Raw genomic sequence first — 18,667 nt, 5'->3', positions numbered from 1 at the left:
TTGAACAGTATGTGTGAATGTGGAAAATATGCTCAAGGAGAAATAGGAAAGATTTAAGATATCAAAGTCAAGATGAAACAGAGTCTGCAACCCATTTTACTTTTGTATTCAGAAGTATTTCCAAGAAAAACAACATATTCAACAAGGAAAAAAGTCATTATTTTCAATTAATAGAGTATATCAGAAGGGTTAATGGTGTTAGAGTAGGAGAAAGTTATTGCATTACGATGAAAGATTACAAAGAAATTGTCTTAAGAATGTGCACTGATAAATCGCAATTTACATTAAGATCAGGAAGGTATATTAATAAAGTAAATGGGGTCAATTTTGATTGCAAACTAGCATAACATTACAATACTATGAAAATTATTTACTGTATTATATACTTTTTGTACAGATCATAAATTAAGACCCTGCAATCAGTTAATCATATTTGTGCAAACATATTCAGAAAAGAATAAATCCCTCAACTATCAGCACTGACGTCTTAAGAAAAAGATTAAAAATGCAAGTTTATAATAATGAAATATACTATAAGCACTTACAAATAAATAAATCATAATACAGCAGAAGAGAGTTGTGAACATACAAAACACTTGTGTACCAACTACACAAATTAATATTTATTCAGCCCAGATAATAGCCTATATTTTGTTTTTTGTTTAAATTTGAATATTTCAGTGTGTAAGCATATTGTTATTCCAGATCTGCCAATGCAAATGTATAGTACAGAAACTACAGAATGATTTATGCCTTAGCTGACTGGTGTCTTTTAACAGTTTTTACATGGCCGTTGCTTTTGTGAAGAGTGGAAGTGTAAAAAAACCCCCCAAAAAACACGTCAGATAACAAGTATCTCACCAGACTGCATCAGTCTGCAATGTGTTTACATGAAGCGTTTGGTGTAGCTCATAAGCCATTCATGTGTGATGTCTACAAAGCGGATTTCTACATTTGTGCTGCTAACATAAAAACACGCATGCACTCGCAAACACTCGGGCTGAGTGTAGCCATTATATTGGACTTGATAAACCCATGCACTCCAAATTTGTAACAACCACACTCAATAAAACAGGACTAGACGACCTGCCATTGGAATTGTATTGCTTTATGGATGTGACATCTGTCCTAGATGCGTCTTTTCAATTGTATCCTAAATTTTGACAAAAAAGTAAACTTATTTTTGCATGACAACATTCGCACAGGTTTTATGCGCAAAAATAATGTTTGTATGCGTGGTTAGTGGACGAGACCTCCATATGAGAAAACTAGTACTGGTAAGTTGATTGTCAAAATACTGTGAAAATGATGTGCTTATTTTAAATTCAATTCTTAATGAACAACTTGAGCTGGGTGCACTTGGTCAACTAACCACAAAGAATTGGCTAAATAAAATGTTTCAAGCATCTGTTCATTCATTCTGTTCACTTAGATCAAACAGATGGCTGTAAAGTAAGATTAAAAGAAAACTAAAGGCATGAACTCACTATATAATAGATAAATAAAACAGCCAACTTGTAACAGAGAGAGACTGTTGCAAAAAGGCTAAGGCGTTTGAGGAAAAGCCACAGCACGTTACCACAATAATGCAAAAGGACCAAGATTGTTGACAATTAAACAGGTCTTTGAGTAAATCCAATTCCACCAATTTATAGCCCGACACCAAGACATGCTAAAGGATTGGTGCAGGTTGAGTCTGAAAGGCCGGCGGGCATAAAAGGGAAAGAATGAGGCTCACACACACACACACACACACAAACCACAGCAAAACTCCAGAGCAGCGGCAGTGACCCATTGACTCTTACCGCAAGACTCTGGCCTTCCGTCGGCTACTACACTCTGAACAGGCAGTTCTGACAGCAGAAAACATGCGGCACACACACACACAAACAGCAGAAAACAGCAAGAGAAATAATACGATTATGCAACAAAAATCTTGTTAAAAAGAGACAAAGTAACTGATATGTAAGTTTTGTATGGAGGAAATCTGTGAGCCGAATTGATCACATTTGATTTTTTAAACTACAAGTAAGGGGAAAAGGGTTAAAAAAAAACACATTAATACAAAAAGCACATTTTTTAAAATAAAATTTGTATAATAAACAAGAATAATAAAACAAGAATAAATCAAAAATTTTCTTATTCCAAGTATCACTTCAGATTTTTTAAAAAGTCACACTTTTACCAGATTTGAGACGGTTTATCCAAAAAATATTATTTCAGATAAATGCTGAACTTCATTCATCAAATATTCCTGAGGGGAAAAAAACCCCAGTCACAACTGTTTTCAACATTGTTAACAATATATGTTCCTTATTTAGCATATTAGAATGGCTTCTGAAGAAGCCCCAAACTTTTAAAGGGTAGTGTATTAATTATTTTGTCTTAACACAATCCATATTTCCATCAGGACATTTTGAGTTGGTTGTAGATAAAAAAAATTTAAGGTGTCTTTGATACAGTGTACCTTCACCAATTTTTAACCCGCTTTGTATGGTTACAATGTCATAGTATATGTAAATTAACAATGTTTACTCATTCTCCATGTTACGTGGACTGAGAAATTCACATTTTCACAGCTCCAGGGCTTTTGTGAAAACTACAGATTATACATCCGCATTTTTGTATCCCCGTCCACGGACAGTCGAATCGACAGAGGGTTATTAACAGAAAATATTATTGTAAGGGTAGGTTTATCACTGAAAACAGTATCGTACTATGTTTACTCTTTAAACAACATTATGGTAAAAACGGAACACTATGGAACAGCTTTCTTTCTTATACAGGACGATGTTTTGCTTAGGGTGGTTGTCCGGAACTGACAGTTTTCCCTTCAGTTTGGCCTAAAACTGTTTGTGGTAATCCAGTTTGAAATGTTGACTGAGTTTGAAATTTTCATTTTGAAAGCATTGCGTTCTCTAAATATTTACGATTCTTTGCAGCCTTTAGCAACTGAATACAATGTGCTAGATCCTTCACTGGAAACGGAAAGTAACTCACTCCCTCTAAACGTCAGCACCATTATGACTAAATGTTTGCTAAGAAGTATTTCTAACCAAGGCAGTATTTGAGGCAGTAAGCGTATCCATAGCAGACTGGTGAGAGTGGCCTTGGACAACAACAAGCCCAGTGCATTATGGGTGTTGAAGTTTTCCTACCTATTTGGCAAATGGGAAGACAGCAGCCTTTTCTTACGGTTTTCTCTATCAGGTATCACCGATTTAAACAAAAAAAATGTCGCCTTTCTACTGTATAGGCAGCCAAGTTTTATTGAAAGCTCATTTTGCCAGTGGTGAAGTACCCCTTTAAGTACTGAGTAATATTAAATAACAACATTTACTGTAGGGTTAAGAATAGGGTTTGGTTTAGGGTTAGTTAATTATGCATAATTTACTATTATTACTACAGTTAGAACATGTATAACAAGAAAGAACACTAAGTGTTACCTAAATTTTAATCTAAATTTAGAAAAAAACAAAACAATGTAAACTTATTGAAGGTTTAATGCACAAAAATAAAGGTGTAGGTTAAATAAAGGTTGTCAAACAGTCAGTTTATCCATGACCAACAGACACTGCTTCCCTTTCCTCCCGAATCATTTATAAAACGATGACTCATACCCATCTCAGACACACCCTGTATATCCTCCTTGATGACTCAGCTAGATCCCTTACTAAAATAAACTGTCATCATGAAATGAGATTTCCCTCTCCGATGGCCGCACAGCTGTGCGTCTCTGCAGCAGGAAGAGCGAGAGGGATTACAGGCCTGTGACAACATCCGGAACTTGTGATGAGATGGGCCTCCTAGTACATAATGGCATAACCAGGCTGCTAAAACGATATCAAGTCCAAAGCTCTGGGAATGAAAGAGTTAAACTTCCATGCTGCATGGCAACATGGCCTCTGATGTGCTTGATTTGATCACTTCAGTCATGTCTAGTTAATCCCAAGAAAGATTATAAATGAGTCAGGACTTCAAATCCAGGTTTAAAACACAGATGTGTGAGGAGTGGAGTAGAGAAAAGTATACAAGAACAAATTTTCACTGGTACCTGACGTTAATAAATAAATTATACATGCCCACGGATCTCTTCCCATCGAGTGTGAACATGCGCATTTTGCATTTGTCCAATAAGTCATTTTTTTATTGCTCACTTTTGGTTCATGTGTCTGGAACCAGCATTTGATATTGCTGTATGCTGAGTAAAAGTAACATTTAACGCCATAAGGGTAAACTGAGAGAAAAGTAGTAGTGAAATGACAACTAACTGTTTAAAATAAATAAGAATGTTTAAAATAGTTAAGTCAAAAATGAAAAGTGTGTCTCATTTGCACTTACACATTTAAATTTCACATATTTCTGATTTCAAACCTGCAATAGATTTGAAAGGTTTGTGGATCTGTGGTGAAGGAGAAGATTTTTTGTGAATTTAAATGTTAGTCCTCCTTACACAAAGCTATCGTATGAGAGCAGGTTCTTTTTGTAATTTTTTTTTTAGGCTTGACAGCCTCAGTTCTCATTCATTTTCACTGTATGGAGAAGTGCTGTGTAAACATTTGGCCATTGGGGACCACCCCAGTCAAAATAAAACTACACTGCAACCCCACCACACACATAATTTGAGAAAAGTGTCAATTATATAATGATGGTAAAAATGTCAGTTTTCAAGAAGGGTATTTGTTAAAAATGTCATGTTGGCCAAAACTGACACAACTGGGTCGAGTTCCATATGCATTTAAAATGTTAGAATTTTTAGCAAATATTTAAATGTTACCTTTTATATGTTTCCAGTGTCATTTTTTCATTGTTATATTTCATTTATACACCAGAGTTGAAAAGTTTGGGGTCGGTAAGGCTTTTTAATGTTTTTGAAAGTCTCTCATTATGGCTGCATTTCATTTGATACAGTAAAAACAGTAATATTGTGAAACTTTTTTTTCAATTTAAAATCGCTGTTTTCTATTTCAATACGTTTTCAAATGTTATTTACTCCTGTGATGAAAAATGCTGAATTTTCAGCAGCCGATAGGGGCCATTCACGCAGAACGCATTTGTGTGGTTAAAAAAACGCAACATATAGAGACGCATTTTTTAAAAGTTGAACTTGAGCACCACGTTTTTAGAAAGCTGTCAAGCACAAGACCTGCAAAAGTTGCGAGACGTGAGCGGAACGGCCAATGGTTAAACAGGTCTGTCTAGCGCATTTACATCGACAAACAATGGAAAAGTAGTGCAGTGGAATAGAAGAACCCCTTACTCCAGTCTTCTGTGTCACATGATCCTTCAGAAATCTTTCTAATATCATAGCTTCAGGTTGATCTTTGAGAGCAGTGGCACCGGTGACACAAAGTTCTACATATAGTGGCAACAGTACCTGATTTGCTAGCATTGCACATGTAACATTAATACTAATTTAATAATTTTGTCTCTTTGAAATCCACATTTGACAGTAGCTTAAGTTGACAGTAGCATGAGTTGAGATGTGGATATAAATGTAATTTTATTTAAAAAACACATACCTGCTAACATTTTCTTACTGTAACAATGGTAACAACCTCATTTTTATACAGTAAAATTTTAATATTCTGACTGTTTGAGTTAAGACTAAAATTGGCAATTGGTCTGTGGTATTTGTTATGAAAAATCTAAATACAACTGCACAAAAACGATAAAATACTGTAATTATGTTCCACTACTCCTTTAATACATTAAATACATGTCTGCATTAATATAATACATTCTATATGAATATCCCACCTTTCTGCCACAACACCACAGTTACAGTTAGTGTACACTAAATCCATGGTAAATGTTGGAGATTTGTGGATCGAAAAGCTTTCTAACTGGATCACTGTGGCACAATATTTATCCTGTTCTTCACAGCAGTTTTGTTGAGAAAGTTAGCACTGTTTTATCAAACTATTTTAAAATCCAGAGACATTTGTGCTTTGTATCGAAAAACTCTGAATTCGAACGGTCTCACTGGATCTTCTCGCTGTCTTTTGGGCCGAGCTGTTCAATGGTCCGCTTGGCGCAGTTCAAATGAGTAGTGCCGTTTCTTCCGCTTTTGGTGCATTTGTCATCGAATGTTATGTGAGCAAAAGAATAGCAGCGCTTACCAGTTAGGCAAATTGGTAGTGGCATCAGTGTGACCTCTAACAAAATTCAGTCGCATCAACAGTAAAAAAGTTCGCAAAATACGAGCATTTAGACGCAGTCTAGAGCCCTGAACATGCTGAATTGGTCCTCAATAAACATTTCTTATGACTATCAATGTTAAAAACATTTACTGTTTAATGTTTTTTAACTGTGATACATTTTTCAGAATAGAAACAGCATTTATATTAAAAATCGTACAGACCCTAAACTTTTGAACGGTAGTGTATGTTGCAGATAAGCCAATAATATAATGTTTAATGACAGGTTTTATTGTTTATGGGTAAACTATCCCTTTAAGTGTTCCACTGAGTCACATTACTCAGCGGTGGCCAAAAGTCAAAGTCAGTGTTAAACCTTTAAACAAGGTGCTACTCCAGCATTTAAATGATGATTGAGGTCCATGTGGTCCCTCTGATGTCACAGCTTGACATGTTCCTGCTGTAATTATCTTTACACAGACTGAGGCAGTCCAGCAGCACAAGTTGGGTCTGCATTCAATCTCTCAAACAATAAATCTACAGACATGCAAGTTCACTGCTCTTTAGAGCAATGTGCACTATATCTGCACAATATCCCAGCTGTCACAACCCAGATATATGCATTTCATTATAAATAACCTGATTAACTTCGTCAGTTACTTTTAGCTTTCAAACAAAATAACTTGAAAACACTGAAACCTCTTGTTTTGCACCAGAAAATATATTCTTGAAATGAAGAAAGTGAGACAGTTATGCATTATTTAGATGTCTTTCAAGAGGAGGCAAACAGACGGGTTCTTACCTGTGGGGTCAAACTCATGCGAGGGGGGGACTGACGCCTTGTCGCTTTTGGGCTTTTTGTCTGGGGGATGGTCCTTGCTGAGAATACTTCCTGTCCTGTGCGCGCACACACACACACACACACACAAAACGGGGAAAAGGGTCACCATCACCGCCACATCATGCTATTCTTATCCAGCAGCACACAAAAACTAGACAGGAAATTTGGATCCACTTACAAAAGGTCACACTCATGCCCCATGTCCAAAAACAGGCCCAGAGAGAGCAGACAAAACATTTCTGACCAGCACAATGCAAACTACTGTTCACTGTGAATTCACCAATTACAAAAGAGCCATCATGTTGAAGGGTCAGGATGGTTGCGTAGTCCTCCATTAAGGGAATTCTGAGTTTGGCTTTAATATGGTACTTTAAAGGGGATACATTTATAGATGGCACTTCCCAGAGTGGGTTTTAGCATATTGTCCTGATAAATTGAGAAAATTAATTTGTACTTTGCATTTATTTTAATTAAAAACTATTTTTTTGTCTTTATGACTGCAATTATTTAGCCGTTTTGCACACAGACAGCAAAGCTCATCGTATTCCATATAAGTCTCCATCTTTCCACCGGTCACAAAAAAATTAAAGACACATTGCGATTTTCTTCCTCTTATTTTTGTTTTGATGCTACTTTGATTTTAATTTAATTATCACGTGCTCCTGAAGATCGTAATTAGTTGGTTTAGTTGTGTTTGATCAGGGCTGGAGCTGAACCTTGCAGGAAGGTAAATCTTCAAAAAATGACGTCGATTTTTTTGCGTTCTCTCGCACATGTTTTGCGCTCAAACTAGAAACTTTGCATTCACTCACCAAAATGTTTGCATTCCCCCCAGAAACCTTTGAGTTCTTTGCGAGTGAACGCAAAGTTTCTCGGGGGAACGCAAACGTTTTGCGAGAAAACGCAAAAGCATTTAAAAAATATATTTGTTCCTCCCCATTCCATATTTTTTCCGCCACAAAGTCCCATATTCATTAAAACGTTCGGGGTCAGTAAGTTTTTTTTTAAAGAAATGAATAGTTTTATTCAACAAGAAGAACACATGAATCTAAAGTTTATAATGTTACAGACTTCTATTTCAATGCTGCTCTTTTGAACTTTCTATACATCAAAGAAATTGCAAAAAAAAAAAACTTTTAAAAATATGTAATAATATTACTGTTTTACTGTATTGTTGAACAAATAAATGCAGCCCTGGTGAGCATAAGAGACTTCTTTTAAAAACATTTAAAAAATCGTAACGTCCCCAAACTTTCTTCAAAACTAATTCAAAAGGGGGGGGGATTCTTAGATACAAATTATGAAAAATTTTCCTCAAAAAAAACAACAACTTTGGTTGAAGACGATCAGGGGCCAGTTGCATAAACGTAGGCACTATAGTGATTTAAAATAAAAATAAAGGTTCTTTATTAGCATTGGTGGTTCCATGAAAAAACGTTATAATTCTCAGAACCTTTCCATTGCACAAAAGGTTCTTTACAGTGGAAAAAGGTTCTTCAGATAATTAAAATGCTCTTTACATGAAGAAAAAAAATTGTTATTTTATGACCTGTTGACTGAAAGATTGTTTGGGGAACCAAAAAAAAAAAGTTATTCTATATCATTGCTTTAACAATTCTCTTTTGGAAAGAGTGTATGTTAAGACTTTCTTAAAGGGATAGTTCAGTCAAAAATGAAAATTCTGTCATCATTTCCTCACCCTCATGTTGTTCCAAACCTGTATAAGTTTCTTTCTTCTGTTGAACAAAAAAGAAGATATTTAGAAAAATGTAGATAACCAGACAGTTGACGTAAGCCATTGACTTCCATAGTATTTCCCCTTTCGGTAACACTTTACTTGAAGGGGTGTGCATAAGACTAACATGACACCTTCATAATCATGACATGACACATGTTATGAATATGAAGGAAGTTTTATGCATGTTTGTGACAACTGTCATTAAGTGTCATTCGCTCAATTATGACATTTTTAATGCAAATATGAAATTGTTTGAGATGTCTTTGTTATGACACCTTGACATAAACCAATACATCATAACCTGTCAGTGTCTTTGTCATGACAACTTGACATTACTAAGACAACACAACCTGTCATAAACATGACATAGCAGATTAATTATCAAACTTAAGAAACCACTTAGCTTTATTGGTTAACATTACATTATACTGTCAGGTGGTTGGTTTTGACATTGGCTGTCATGAAGCCATTATAACTGTTTAATGACAAATTCAATTTGTACCACTGTAGTTGAGGTCACGAAAAATATTCATAACACAGTTAAAATGGCCTTATGACAGCCAATGTCAAAACCAACCACATGACAGTTTAACTTAATTTAATGTCAAGTTGTCATGACAAAGACACTGACAGGTTATGATGTTATGGTTTATGTCAAGGTGTCATAACAAAGACATCTTAAACAATGTCATATTTGCATTCAAAATGTCATTATTGAGCGAAAGACACTTAATGACAGTTGTCATAAACATGCATAAACCCAACTTCATTTTCATGACATATGTCATGTCATGGTTATGAAGGTGTCATGTCAGTCTTATGTACACCCCTTCAAGTAAAGTGTTACCCTTCTGGTCTACTCGAAATGGAAGTCAATGGATGCCGTCAACTGTCTGGTTATCGAAATTTTTCAAAATATCTTCTTTTGTGTTCAACAGAAGAAACTCAAACAGGTTAGGAACAACATGAGGGTGAAGGAATGACAAAATGTAAATTTTTGCTTGAACTATCCCTTTAAGAACTAGTTTGGCCAACTAGCAGTTAACAAAGAGGTAATCCGTCGTACTTTTCTAATTCAAATTGGACCGATCTACCTTTTTAAGTAGCTGACTTTAAAAACTTAGGACCAGCCTTAAAGAAAAAATCTAGATTACTAATTTTTAAGACTAGTCTAAGCAGTTTATGCAACCGGCCACAGATTCTGATTCTTGATTTTAAATATGTTGTAATTCCTAGAAGTTGGTGAGTTTTGCAATTTTTTAATTTGCATTTGATGAGTGTACGCTTTGGATCCTGCTCGCAAGCAAATAAGCAAGCTAAAATGTTCATTGTTAGTTCATGTTGCATTAACTAATGTTAACAAATGAGATCACCTGAAAGTGTTACCGCCTGAGTTAATGCTGTGAATCTGAGCGTTTTATTTCCATACTGTGTCACTGTGTTCATATCAACAGCAGCATCAGTGTTGTGTCTACCCTCAACCTGCCCATATCGCTGTCTGCAGAAAACCGGCATTAGCTGTCTGTCTGGCTGCCGTGCTTCTCTCTGGGACTATGAGGGCGTTTCACTAGGAAAGAGCAACAGGAAGGAGGAACAGGCACTCACCTGCTCGCTTTTTTGGGAAACCTGGAAGACAAAGAACGTATATTTAAAAAAAAAAAAAGGCTAATAGAAATTTGACAATAGCAATTTGTTTTTCAAAAGTGGTACAACTACCATTCCAAAGGTCGTTGAGATTTTTTTAATGTCAGTAAGATCGGTTAGACTTTTTATAATGAAAGAAAAGTCTTCAAGGCTGAATTTATTTAATCAAAAATACAGTAAAAACAGTAAAATTGTTAAATATTATTACAGTTTAAAATAACGGTTTTCCATTTTAATATATTTAGCATCATTACTCCAGTCTTCAGTGTCATGATCCTTCAGAAATCATTATAATATACTGCTTTAGCGAAACATTTCTTATTATTATCAATGTTGAAAACAGTTGTGCTGTCATTTTTTTTCAGGATTTTATAGATGAATTAGAAAATATAAATTTGAAATAGAAATCTTTTGTGACAATGTGAATGTATTCGTCACTTTTGATCAATTGAATGCATCATTGCTGAACACAAGAAAAAGAAAAATCTTACTGACCCCAAACTTTTAAAAGGTAGTGTACATGTGTGATCTAAACATTAACATTATTTTAGGATAACATTCAACACAAAATTACTAATTTCTAAAGATGTCAAAAGAGCCCACCACCCAAATCTCTACAATATTTATACACACGTTAATATAAAAGTTAATTTTAAACAATTAATTTACTAAAGAATTAGTTAAAGAAATAGCTAAATTATATTATGCAATCACCTACTGCACATACCTCCCTTCTATGACACACCCTCTCATGATGCTATGTATATATAGGTCATTTTATTAATATATTATAAATGATAAAGTAAAAGTAAGAGGTGAACAAAATAACCATCTACATCATGGTGTGTGACAGTTAAATTATGGAAAGTGTATATAACAATCTAGCTATTCCTGCAGGAAATTCAACCCAGAAATCTTTTATATAGGCCTACTACATAACCAATTACTATTTACTGATATTCTAGTGAGTTATAATCTAGTAGCACAGATAAACAGTCCAGTGGAATCTCTACTGGTTGACACCGCCTCAGCAAACACCACTAATGACCGTTTCCAGACATATCCAAACAAGCCCATAGAGGCCATGCATTATTATTTTTCTTGTTTTCTAGGGGGATCATTATTACATCATTATTTTTGCAGTTCTGTCTCAATTTCTCTCATTTATGTCACCGTTATGTTGTAACTGCCTATATACTGCGTGCACTGCTATTGGTGGTGTTGCATAATGAATTTATGTTTGACTTTCCATCACCCTAAACTTTCCCCTGCCGGTTGTGCAGCCCATAATCTGTTTGGTGTGTCTTGCATATTGGCTTCATGTACTGTACAATGATCAGATTCAGCTGTAAGTATTCCCTTCGGTTCCCACACTTTAGTCTGCTATGAGAAAGCACAAGACTGAAGGCTCATCCTCTAAATAATAAAGGATACAGACTGTAAATGCTAAACAGCTAAAAGTACCCTTTGTGCTCATTAGCTTCAGCACACTGGTCATTCTAGAACCAAGTAGTCAATTCGTGAGATTGACTTGTTTAAGGGTTTACAAACTTTATGATACCAAGGACCTCCAAATAAAATGATCAGCTGTCAACTGAGGGATGGAGTGGAAAATAAATAAATAACTGGCTTTCATTATTGTTATTGCACTAAAGCCAAAGCTAATTATTAAAATATTATAATTATTAAATAGTATGTGTGTGTGTGCGCACGTATACAGTTCTGCAAACATACATATATACACACATATATATATATATATATATATATATGAGGCTCTCTCAAGAGAATAAAATAATTGTTATTCATCTAATGATTTATAACCAGTATTTAGAAAGCAGCATGAAAGAGTAATAATATCAAATGTGGTAAATGTGATAACTTAAGATGTTAACTAAATGTTAAATGCAATATAATAGCATTAACTTTGATATAGGTCTGCTCAATTTGGGGAAATATTCTAATTACAATTTTTTTTCGAATTACTTTTTTTGTTTGTCTTTTTTAAAAGCTCCAAGTTTACTGGGTTTTTTTTTTTTTTGCAGAGCTGCACAAACTGGTCGAAAATGTTGTCTCCAGCAAAAAAACACCAATGCATACCCTTTGAAGCACCGCTACAACCATACACATTCAGACAGAATGGTTGCCTCATCACATCTTGCACTTTTTTTTTTAACGTCCCACCACGAGCGTTGATTTAAGGCGTCATGTAAAGGTAAAAACGTGTCTGTTGTTAAGTAAATGGTCTTAAGTAAATGCCCCCTAATGTATCCAAACAAATATAAAGTCTCATTCAAGAACAATTCATTGACTAGTTGATTTCAAAAGTATGTAGTTTTGTACTTCAATTCAAAAAGCAGCCTGAACATGTTAAGCTGGTGTGACCTGGTTTTTCCAGCAGGGATTTCTGCCCTTGACCACAGAGCGGAAAAGACATTGGTGTTGTGTACAGTAAGGCTTTCATCTAACACAAGTATGCATGTTTCCACGGACATCAGATCCTCCATTCTCATGAGTCACATGTATTTTTGAATTTGTGCGTCATCCTTTAACATGGCAGAGTACTGAGATAGATCATAGAGATAAACTCTCCAGCCGAACACGCAAGAGCCGCCGTATCTCATCGGCGAGCGGACCTCTCTTTGGGAAGGAGCCTCTTTACAGAAATAGCTCAGACATCTTGTCCTCCCTCCCTCTCAGCTCCTTCCGCGGGTGTTTTTTGTTTTTGCTGCTGTTCCTTCCCCTCCACAATGGAGCTCCGCACGGGAACAATAGCCTTCACGTCAGAGCCGGCCCACTACACAGCAGCCCTGTGGGCCTGATTCCCGGAAACAGAAAGGGCTTCTGGCAGGGTCCCCTGTTTCCTGAATGTGTGAATGAGGGAGAGAGGGGGAAGGGGGCGTTTGGGGTGGCTAAGAGTGAAGGCAGGGGGCAGGACTGGGCCAAAATAAAAATTTCTCAGGGCTTTGCTCCCTCACGCTTCCTACTTCTCCCTCTTTTCCAAGGCACAGCGCTCTCTTTCTCTGGAAAACTGTCTTTAAGCTTTCAGTGGTCAGAAAACAAAAATCGCAGCTTAAAAATCCTCAAGCGCTGCCGATCCAGGCCAGAACAATCAAAGCGGAGATAAACCGAGGACATCAATCCTCAAGGAAATAAAGGAGAGGTTTTTTTTTTTCCCTAATGCAAAGTGAAATTGAAAAAAATATGGACTCGAGAGAAAAGAGTTTCGAAAATCTGATTCACTCTGGCCTTTTTTTTTTTAAAGAGGGGAAAAACTGTAATTATCTTGTGAGCTTTTGTGGAAACAGGAAAAGCCTCATAATCCAGTTCACAAGAGATTAGAGAGAGGAAAAGAGAGAATTAATGTCATGGTACTTTGGTTACTTTTCTTACAGAGCTGTCGGAGTGATTCAGACTGAAGCACAAACCGAATCAAACCAACTGATTTGTTAACCTGTTTCACTGTTTCGTTATAAAAGAACCGATTCGAAAAGTGATTCATTCGTGTTTGGGCATTGCTGGTTCTGAATCTAAACATTTATAAGAAAAATAAGACATGATTAATGAAAAATGGTTGACTTGGTAATCTCTTTCAGTAATTTTTTTTACTTGCACTCCAGCAAAAAAAAACTCTACGATATGACAAAATACTATTAAGAATGATATTTGTTGGTATCGACAAACAACAGACTCGACAGCAGGGCTGAGTTCACAGAAGAGATTTCTACAGAGCCATGAATGTCACAGGTCTGTGTGCAGAAGCTGACATCACAGAGACAAATGTCATAATAGATACCAATTGTCATTGACATAATAGTCAATGATAATTATCAGTGAATAACAAATTAAATTTGGTCTTTTCCTCACTCAAAGTTATCAAATCACTTAAAGAAGCGATGTAACGGAAGTAGCGACAAATTATTTCTTAGATATGTTAACATACAATTCACCAGTTGTTGATTGGATGGAGGCAGATCTAAATGAGAGTTTGAAGACGATTGTAAGAAAGGTTCATGATAAGAATTGGAGAAGTCCGGCATACGTCGCCAGGGAGAAGTCTGTCATTTCACCGGAAAAACAAAAAAGGAAACATTACTATCAGTTCATGCATTCGAACCCATGAACTTGGTGTGGATAGTGCCATTGTTTGAACAACTGGAATGCAGAACACATGAAAGGATGAATTGTTCGCAATAAGATCATAAATATGCATTTAGGAAATAGGGTCAGTTTCCATTTCGTGCCAACTTTAAGTTCTGGAATATACAGCCCAACTATTTTAATGGTGCTTTTTTTCTATCTGTTTTTGGAAGGCAGTCAACTGAGTATATGGAAAAGAGCAGCTTGGACATTCTGGAAAGTTGTTTGAAACAACACAAGTGTCAATAAATGATGACAAAGTACAAACTATACCTGTTACAGTGTTCAGTGCAAGTTACGGTAACGCTTCCTTTTACAGTCCTGTTCCCCATGTACTTACTATGTACTTATTATAGTAATTATAATTACTGGGTAATAACTAGGTACTAACCCTGAACCTACCCCTAAACCAACCCCTAACCCATGTACTTACATTATATTAGCCAGTACTCTAGGTAAGTACACTAAGTACACGCAAGTACTGTACTGTAAAAGGAAGCGTTACCCAAGTTACTCCTGTCATAAAACCATTTCAGATTAACTAAAACTACGGAACTACATGGATTTGATCAAAACATCAATCAATTCAACTATCACTGATGTCATTTCAGTCAAACAAGAGACGGTTCCCAGGCCACGTCTCTCAAAGACAACATTAGCATGCTGATTTACAAGCAGCAGCGTTAATGACTCTACAATAGCCGCAGATCTGTAATATGATGCCATTGTAACAGAGGGAATAATGATTACGCTAAGCTGCTCAGAGAACATTTAGCACCTCATTTTTCCTGGATTTGATGGCCAACAGCAGCCTGGATTAAAGAGCCATTTGTGGGTTTTTGGTAGTATTTGAAATGATTTGAGCGTCTTTGCCTCACTGAGCTGTTAAGCTTATTAGTGCGAGACTGGACTTTAACCAAACACGATGTATACATTTGTCCATTTGTTTATTGTCTTCGTTGTTTCCATCCATTTTGTGTGTAACACTTATCTTGAATCCTATTGGCTGGCAAGTCTTAAAATATGTATGATCACAGCAGAACATGCCTCAAGCCTGATAGTAACAGCGGCCACACCTTCTGTCCTATTGCCCCCTTTCACTCTCTCAAAGTGCTTGAAGGAAGGGGTCTCATCTCCGGCGCAACCTCTCCTTCTGCCCCAATAAACCCGATGAGAGCGACAGAACGAGTGTGCTCGGGGACGCACATTTCTTCACGCTAGACTGTCTCTTCACGTTTTATTATGATTAGGATGGGCTGGTGGGGGCAGGAGAACGGGTGAGAGGAACATGCATTCGTTGAAACTTGAGGGAATCCTGTTTTCTCAATTCCCCAGAAGATCCAAACACAACAGTACAGTACATACGTGAACCTACATTATACACACAGGGGAAAAAACAATCCCAGCAACACAAACAGAGCTGCCATGATCAGGAAATTTGGTGCGGATGATGAATTGTCAGACTTGTACTATTAATAATAAATTGTTAATATTTTTATGAGTATAATTTAATCGATCATCATTTTGATGAACACATATCGATTCTTAAATCCCAAGAATTGATTATTTGTCTATGCTGTCTTCAGTTGATGATTAGGTGTAGCACGCCTCCCATCCAATAGAGTGCCGAAGTTACGACGTCACTCTGTAGGCCAAAACGCGGAAGTGAGTTAGCATTTTAGCACTCCCGGTTCCCTCGCTCTAAAGTCTATGGGATTTTTGAATGGGTTTTTGCTAAATCGCCTGAAATAAGGTCTGTGGTGAACAAAGCCTCTAAATATTTTCACGTTTTGATCTATGACATAGAACACACAGTTATAACCTGCTTGTGGTTTTTTAAACTTTATTGTGTCTGCATGTTTTTTAAAAACTTTATATAGGCTTCAAAATGTATACATTTTGGATTAACTTGTAAAGATTATCTTGATAGACAAAACGTGTAAGGGTCAAAACTCTTTGTTAAACACAGATCTTATTTTTTGCGATTTTCCAAAAGTCTATGGGGAAAATGCATAGCTTTTCGATCGAGGGAACCCATGCGCCGCTAGCTTCCGAGTTGTCCTACAAAGTGATCCCTTCATCACTCTATAATCGCAAGCTTTATGCTTTGTTAATTTTGTTAATTTAAAAATCATTTAAAAAAATCTCATGCAGAACAGTCTTTATAATAATAATAATAATAATATTATTATAACATAATATAAATATATGAAAAAAATTAAGCATTTACACTGAGATGTTTTGGGACAAACAATGTGTTTTTGTACGTTCAATTATTGGCTACAGACAGCATTAATCCATCAAATTTAAATGTTTATTTATTGCTTATGAATTTGCAAGATTCTCTTTATCAGGTTTTTTTCTAACTTTTTAAATGGCAAGGCACCCTAAAAAAACCCCTTTTGAGGCCCCACTATTAGGCTTTAATATATAATATAATATAATATAATATAATATAATATAATATAATATAATATAATATAATATAATATAATATAATATAATATAATATAATATAATATAATATATATATAATATATAATTTTTTTCTGTGCGGCGCGACATCAGAAGTGTTCCGTCGCACATGTGCACAGCTTACAGGGAACATTGGTTACAAGCTCCAATATGGCTGACTTCTCCACAATAGAAAATGTATCTGGAAGCAAAAACCAACTGTGGCTGTTGTTTAATATGTCAGCTTCCTGTCTTTAGTGGGTGGAGCTTGACCAAAATTCTGCAGAGTGGATGAGATTTCATGAAGATAATTAAACGTCTACACAGCACTATTCAATCATTAAATGAAAGTGACTCCAAAATAGTTTGTTTAGCTTAAACACGAAAAACTCTCGTTCTCTTTTGATTCTGCTCTGAAGAAGCTCAGATGATTATAGAATTTCATAAACTTACAATGGGCAAGAGAACGTCTAATAGGCATGATACTGACTGTTTGTGAAAGCAGATATGCGTTCACGACAGATGTTTGAGAACTGAACTGTGATTAAAGGGAGACTCCAGTGCTTTTTCTGTCTAGTTCCTTTATTGCCATTGTCAACAACACATGCAAATGCTGCGGTCTGTGACTAAAACACGTCCAAAGAAACAGACTTTAAACAATAGCAAAGATATTTTAAATAAACACAATGGACAGCCCATAGAGGGTGAAGCTGAGATAATACATTTCAAGAAACCTTTCAGGAATCTCTAACTGCAGAAAACTAATGTTCATCCATTATGACAGTGTGAAGACAGAGACGAGTGAGAAGCTGAATATGGAGCAGCACTTCAACATTCTCAAGGTTTAAATAAGCAGAATGAGAATAATCAAACACTACGAACTTAATCACAGAGCATAATTATTCAATCAAAGTTCCAAAAAGTCTCGTTCTTAGCAAAAGTCTGAATAATCAAAGTTCCAAAAATAACTTACACAGATTAAATTTGCTGTATAGCTATCGAATCAAATCAGGCATGCAAACTCACAAAGGGTTAAAAAAAAAAGATGAGAGAATTACAGATCTGAGGAAATACTTACATTTCGTACATTTCAGTTAGTTTCATATGCATTTATATTTTTTTATAATATTTAATAATATTAAAGTTAATAAAAATCAACATTATTTAAGGTTATATTTGAAATATAACAATAAATACATTCAGAAACAGGATTGCCAGGCTCACTAGCTGCTATTGGTCTACACGAATCACAGGTGAACAAATGTGCTTTTCAAAAGAGTGAATTTTGACGAAATAAGCCGTTTACACCCCAGTTAAATAACCCATATCCAATTCAGGAAAATTCATTGTCATTCAATTTTCAAGCTGGTAGCTATATTATAAATGATCTTTTCAAGTAATTAATTGAATATAATTCAAACGTTTTATTTGTACACGTTGACAAAGCTGACATGTCTGAGCAGTCGGGTTGGGTATGGAGAAGCAGATTTATTTTAGAACCGTTCCAAATTTCCAAGAACCGTGAATTCAATAAGACGCGCATTTCGATTCCGCGTTTATCGCTTCCCTGTGTGCGCATTTTAATGTGATAAATATAATAACTCAATTTGGCACTTGTGCAGCGTTTTCTATGCTGCGCACACTTCCAAAGCGTGTGAACAAAAATAAGCCGCTCATGTAGTACGCAAACACTGAATTGAGTTCTCTTTT

At 35.8% G+C, this 18,667-nt stretch overlaps 1 protein-coding gene across 2 annotated transcripts in view; it reads right to left on the bottom strand.

The window, feature by feature from the left end:
* The window catches only part of arhgef12b (Rho guanine nucleotide exchange factor (GEF) 12b), an 85,888-nt gene that overhangs the window by 38,691 nt on the left and 28,530 nt on the right, over nucleotides 1-18,667 (bottom strand). For both annotated transcript variants that reach the window (XM_056252899.1, XM_056252900.1), the window contains exons 2-4: nucleotides 10,325-10,345; nucleotides 6,943-7,037; nucleotides 1,806-1,853 (exon numbers count right to left, since the gene is read on the bottom strand). In XM_056252899.1, the coding sequence (XP_056108874.1) occupies nucleotides 1,806-1,853; nucleotides 6,943-7,037; nucleotides 10,325-10,345 (164 nt within the window). The remainder of the gene's footprint in view (nucleotides 1-1,805; nucleotides 1,854-6,942; nucleotides 7,038-10,324; nucleotides 10,346-18,667) is intronic.

The sequence above is a fragment of the Rhinichthys klamathensis genome, unplaced genomic scaffold, assembly GCF_029890125.1.
Source record: "Rhinichthys klamathensis goyatoka isolate OS25496 unplaced genomic scaffold, OSU_Roscu_1.1 h1tg000099l_1, whole genome shotgun sequence".
Taxonomy (NCBI): Eukaryota; Metazoa; Chordata; class Actinopteri; order Cypriniformes; family Leuciscidae; genus Rhinichthys; species Rhinichthys klamathensis.
The sequence above is the reverse complement of the archived record's forward strand: the minus strand, read 5'-3'. Positions and strand labels throughout refer to the sequence as shown.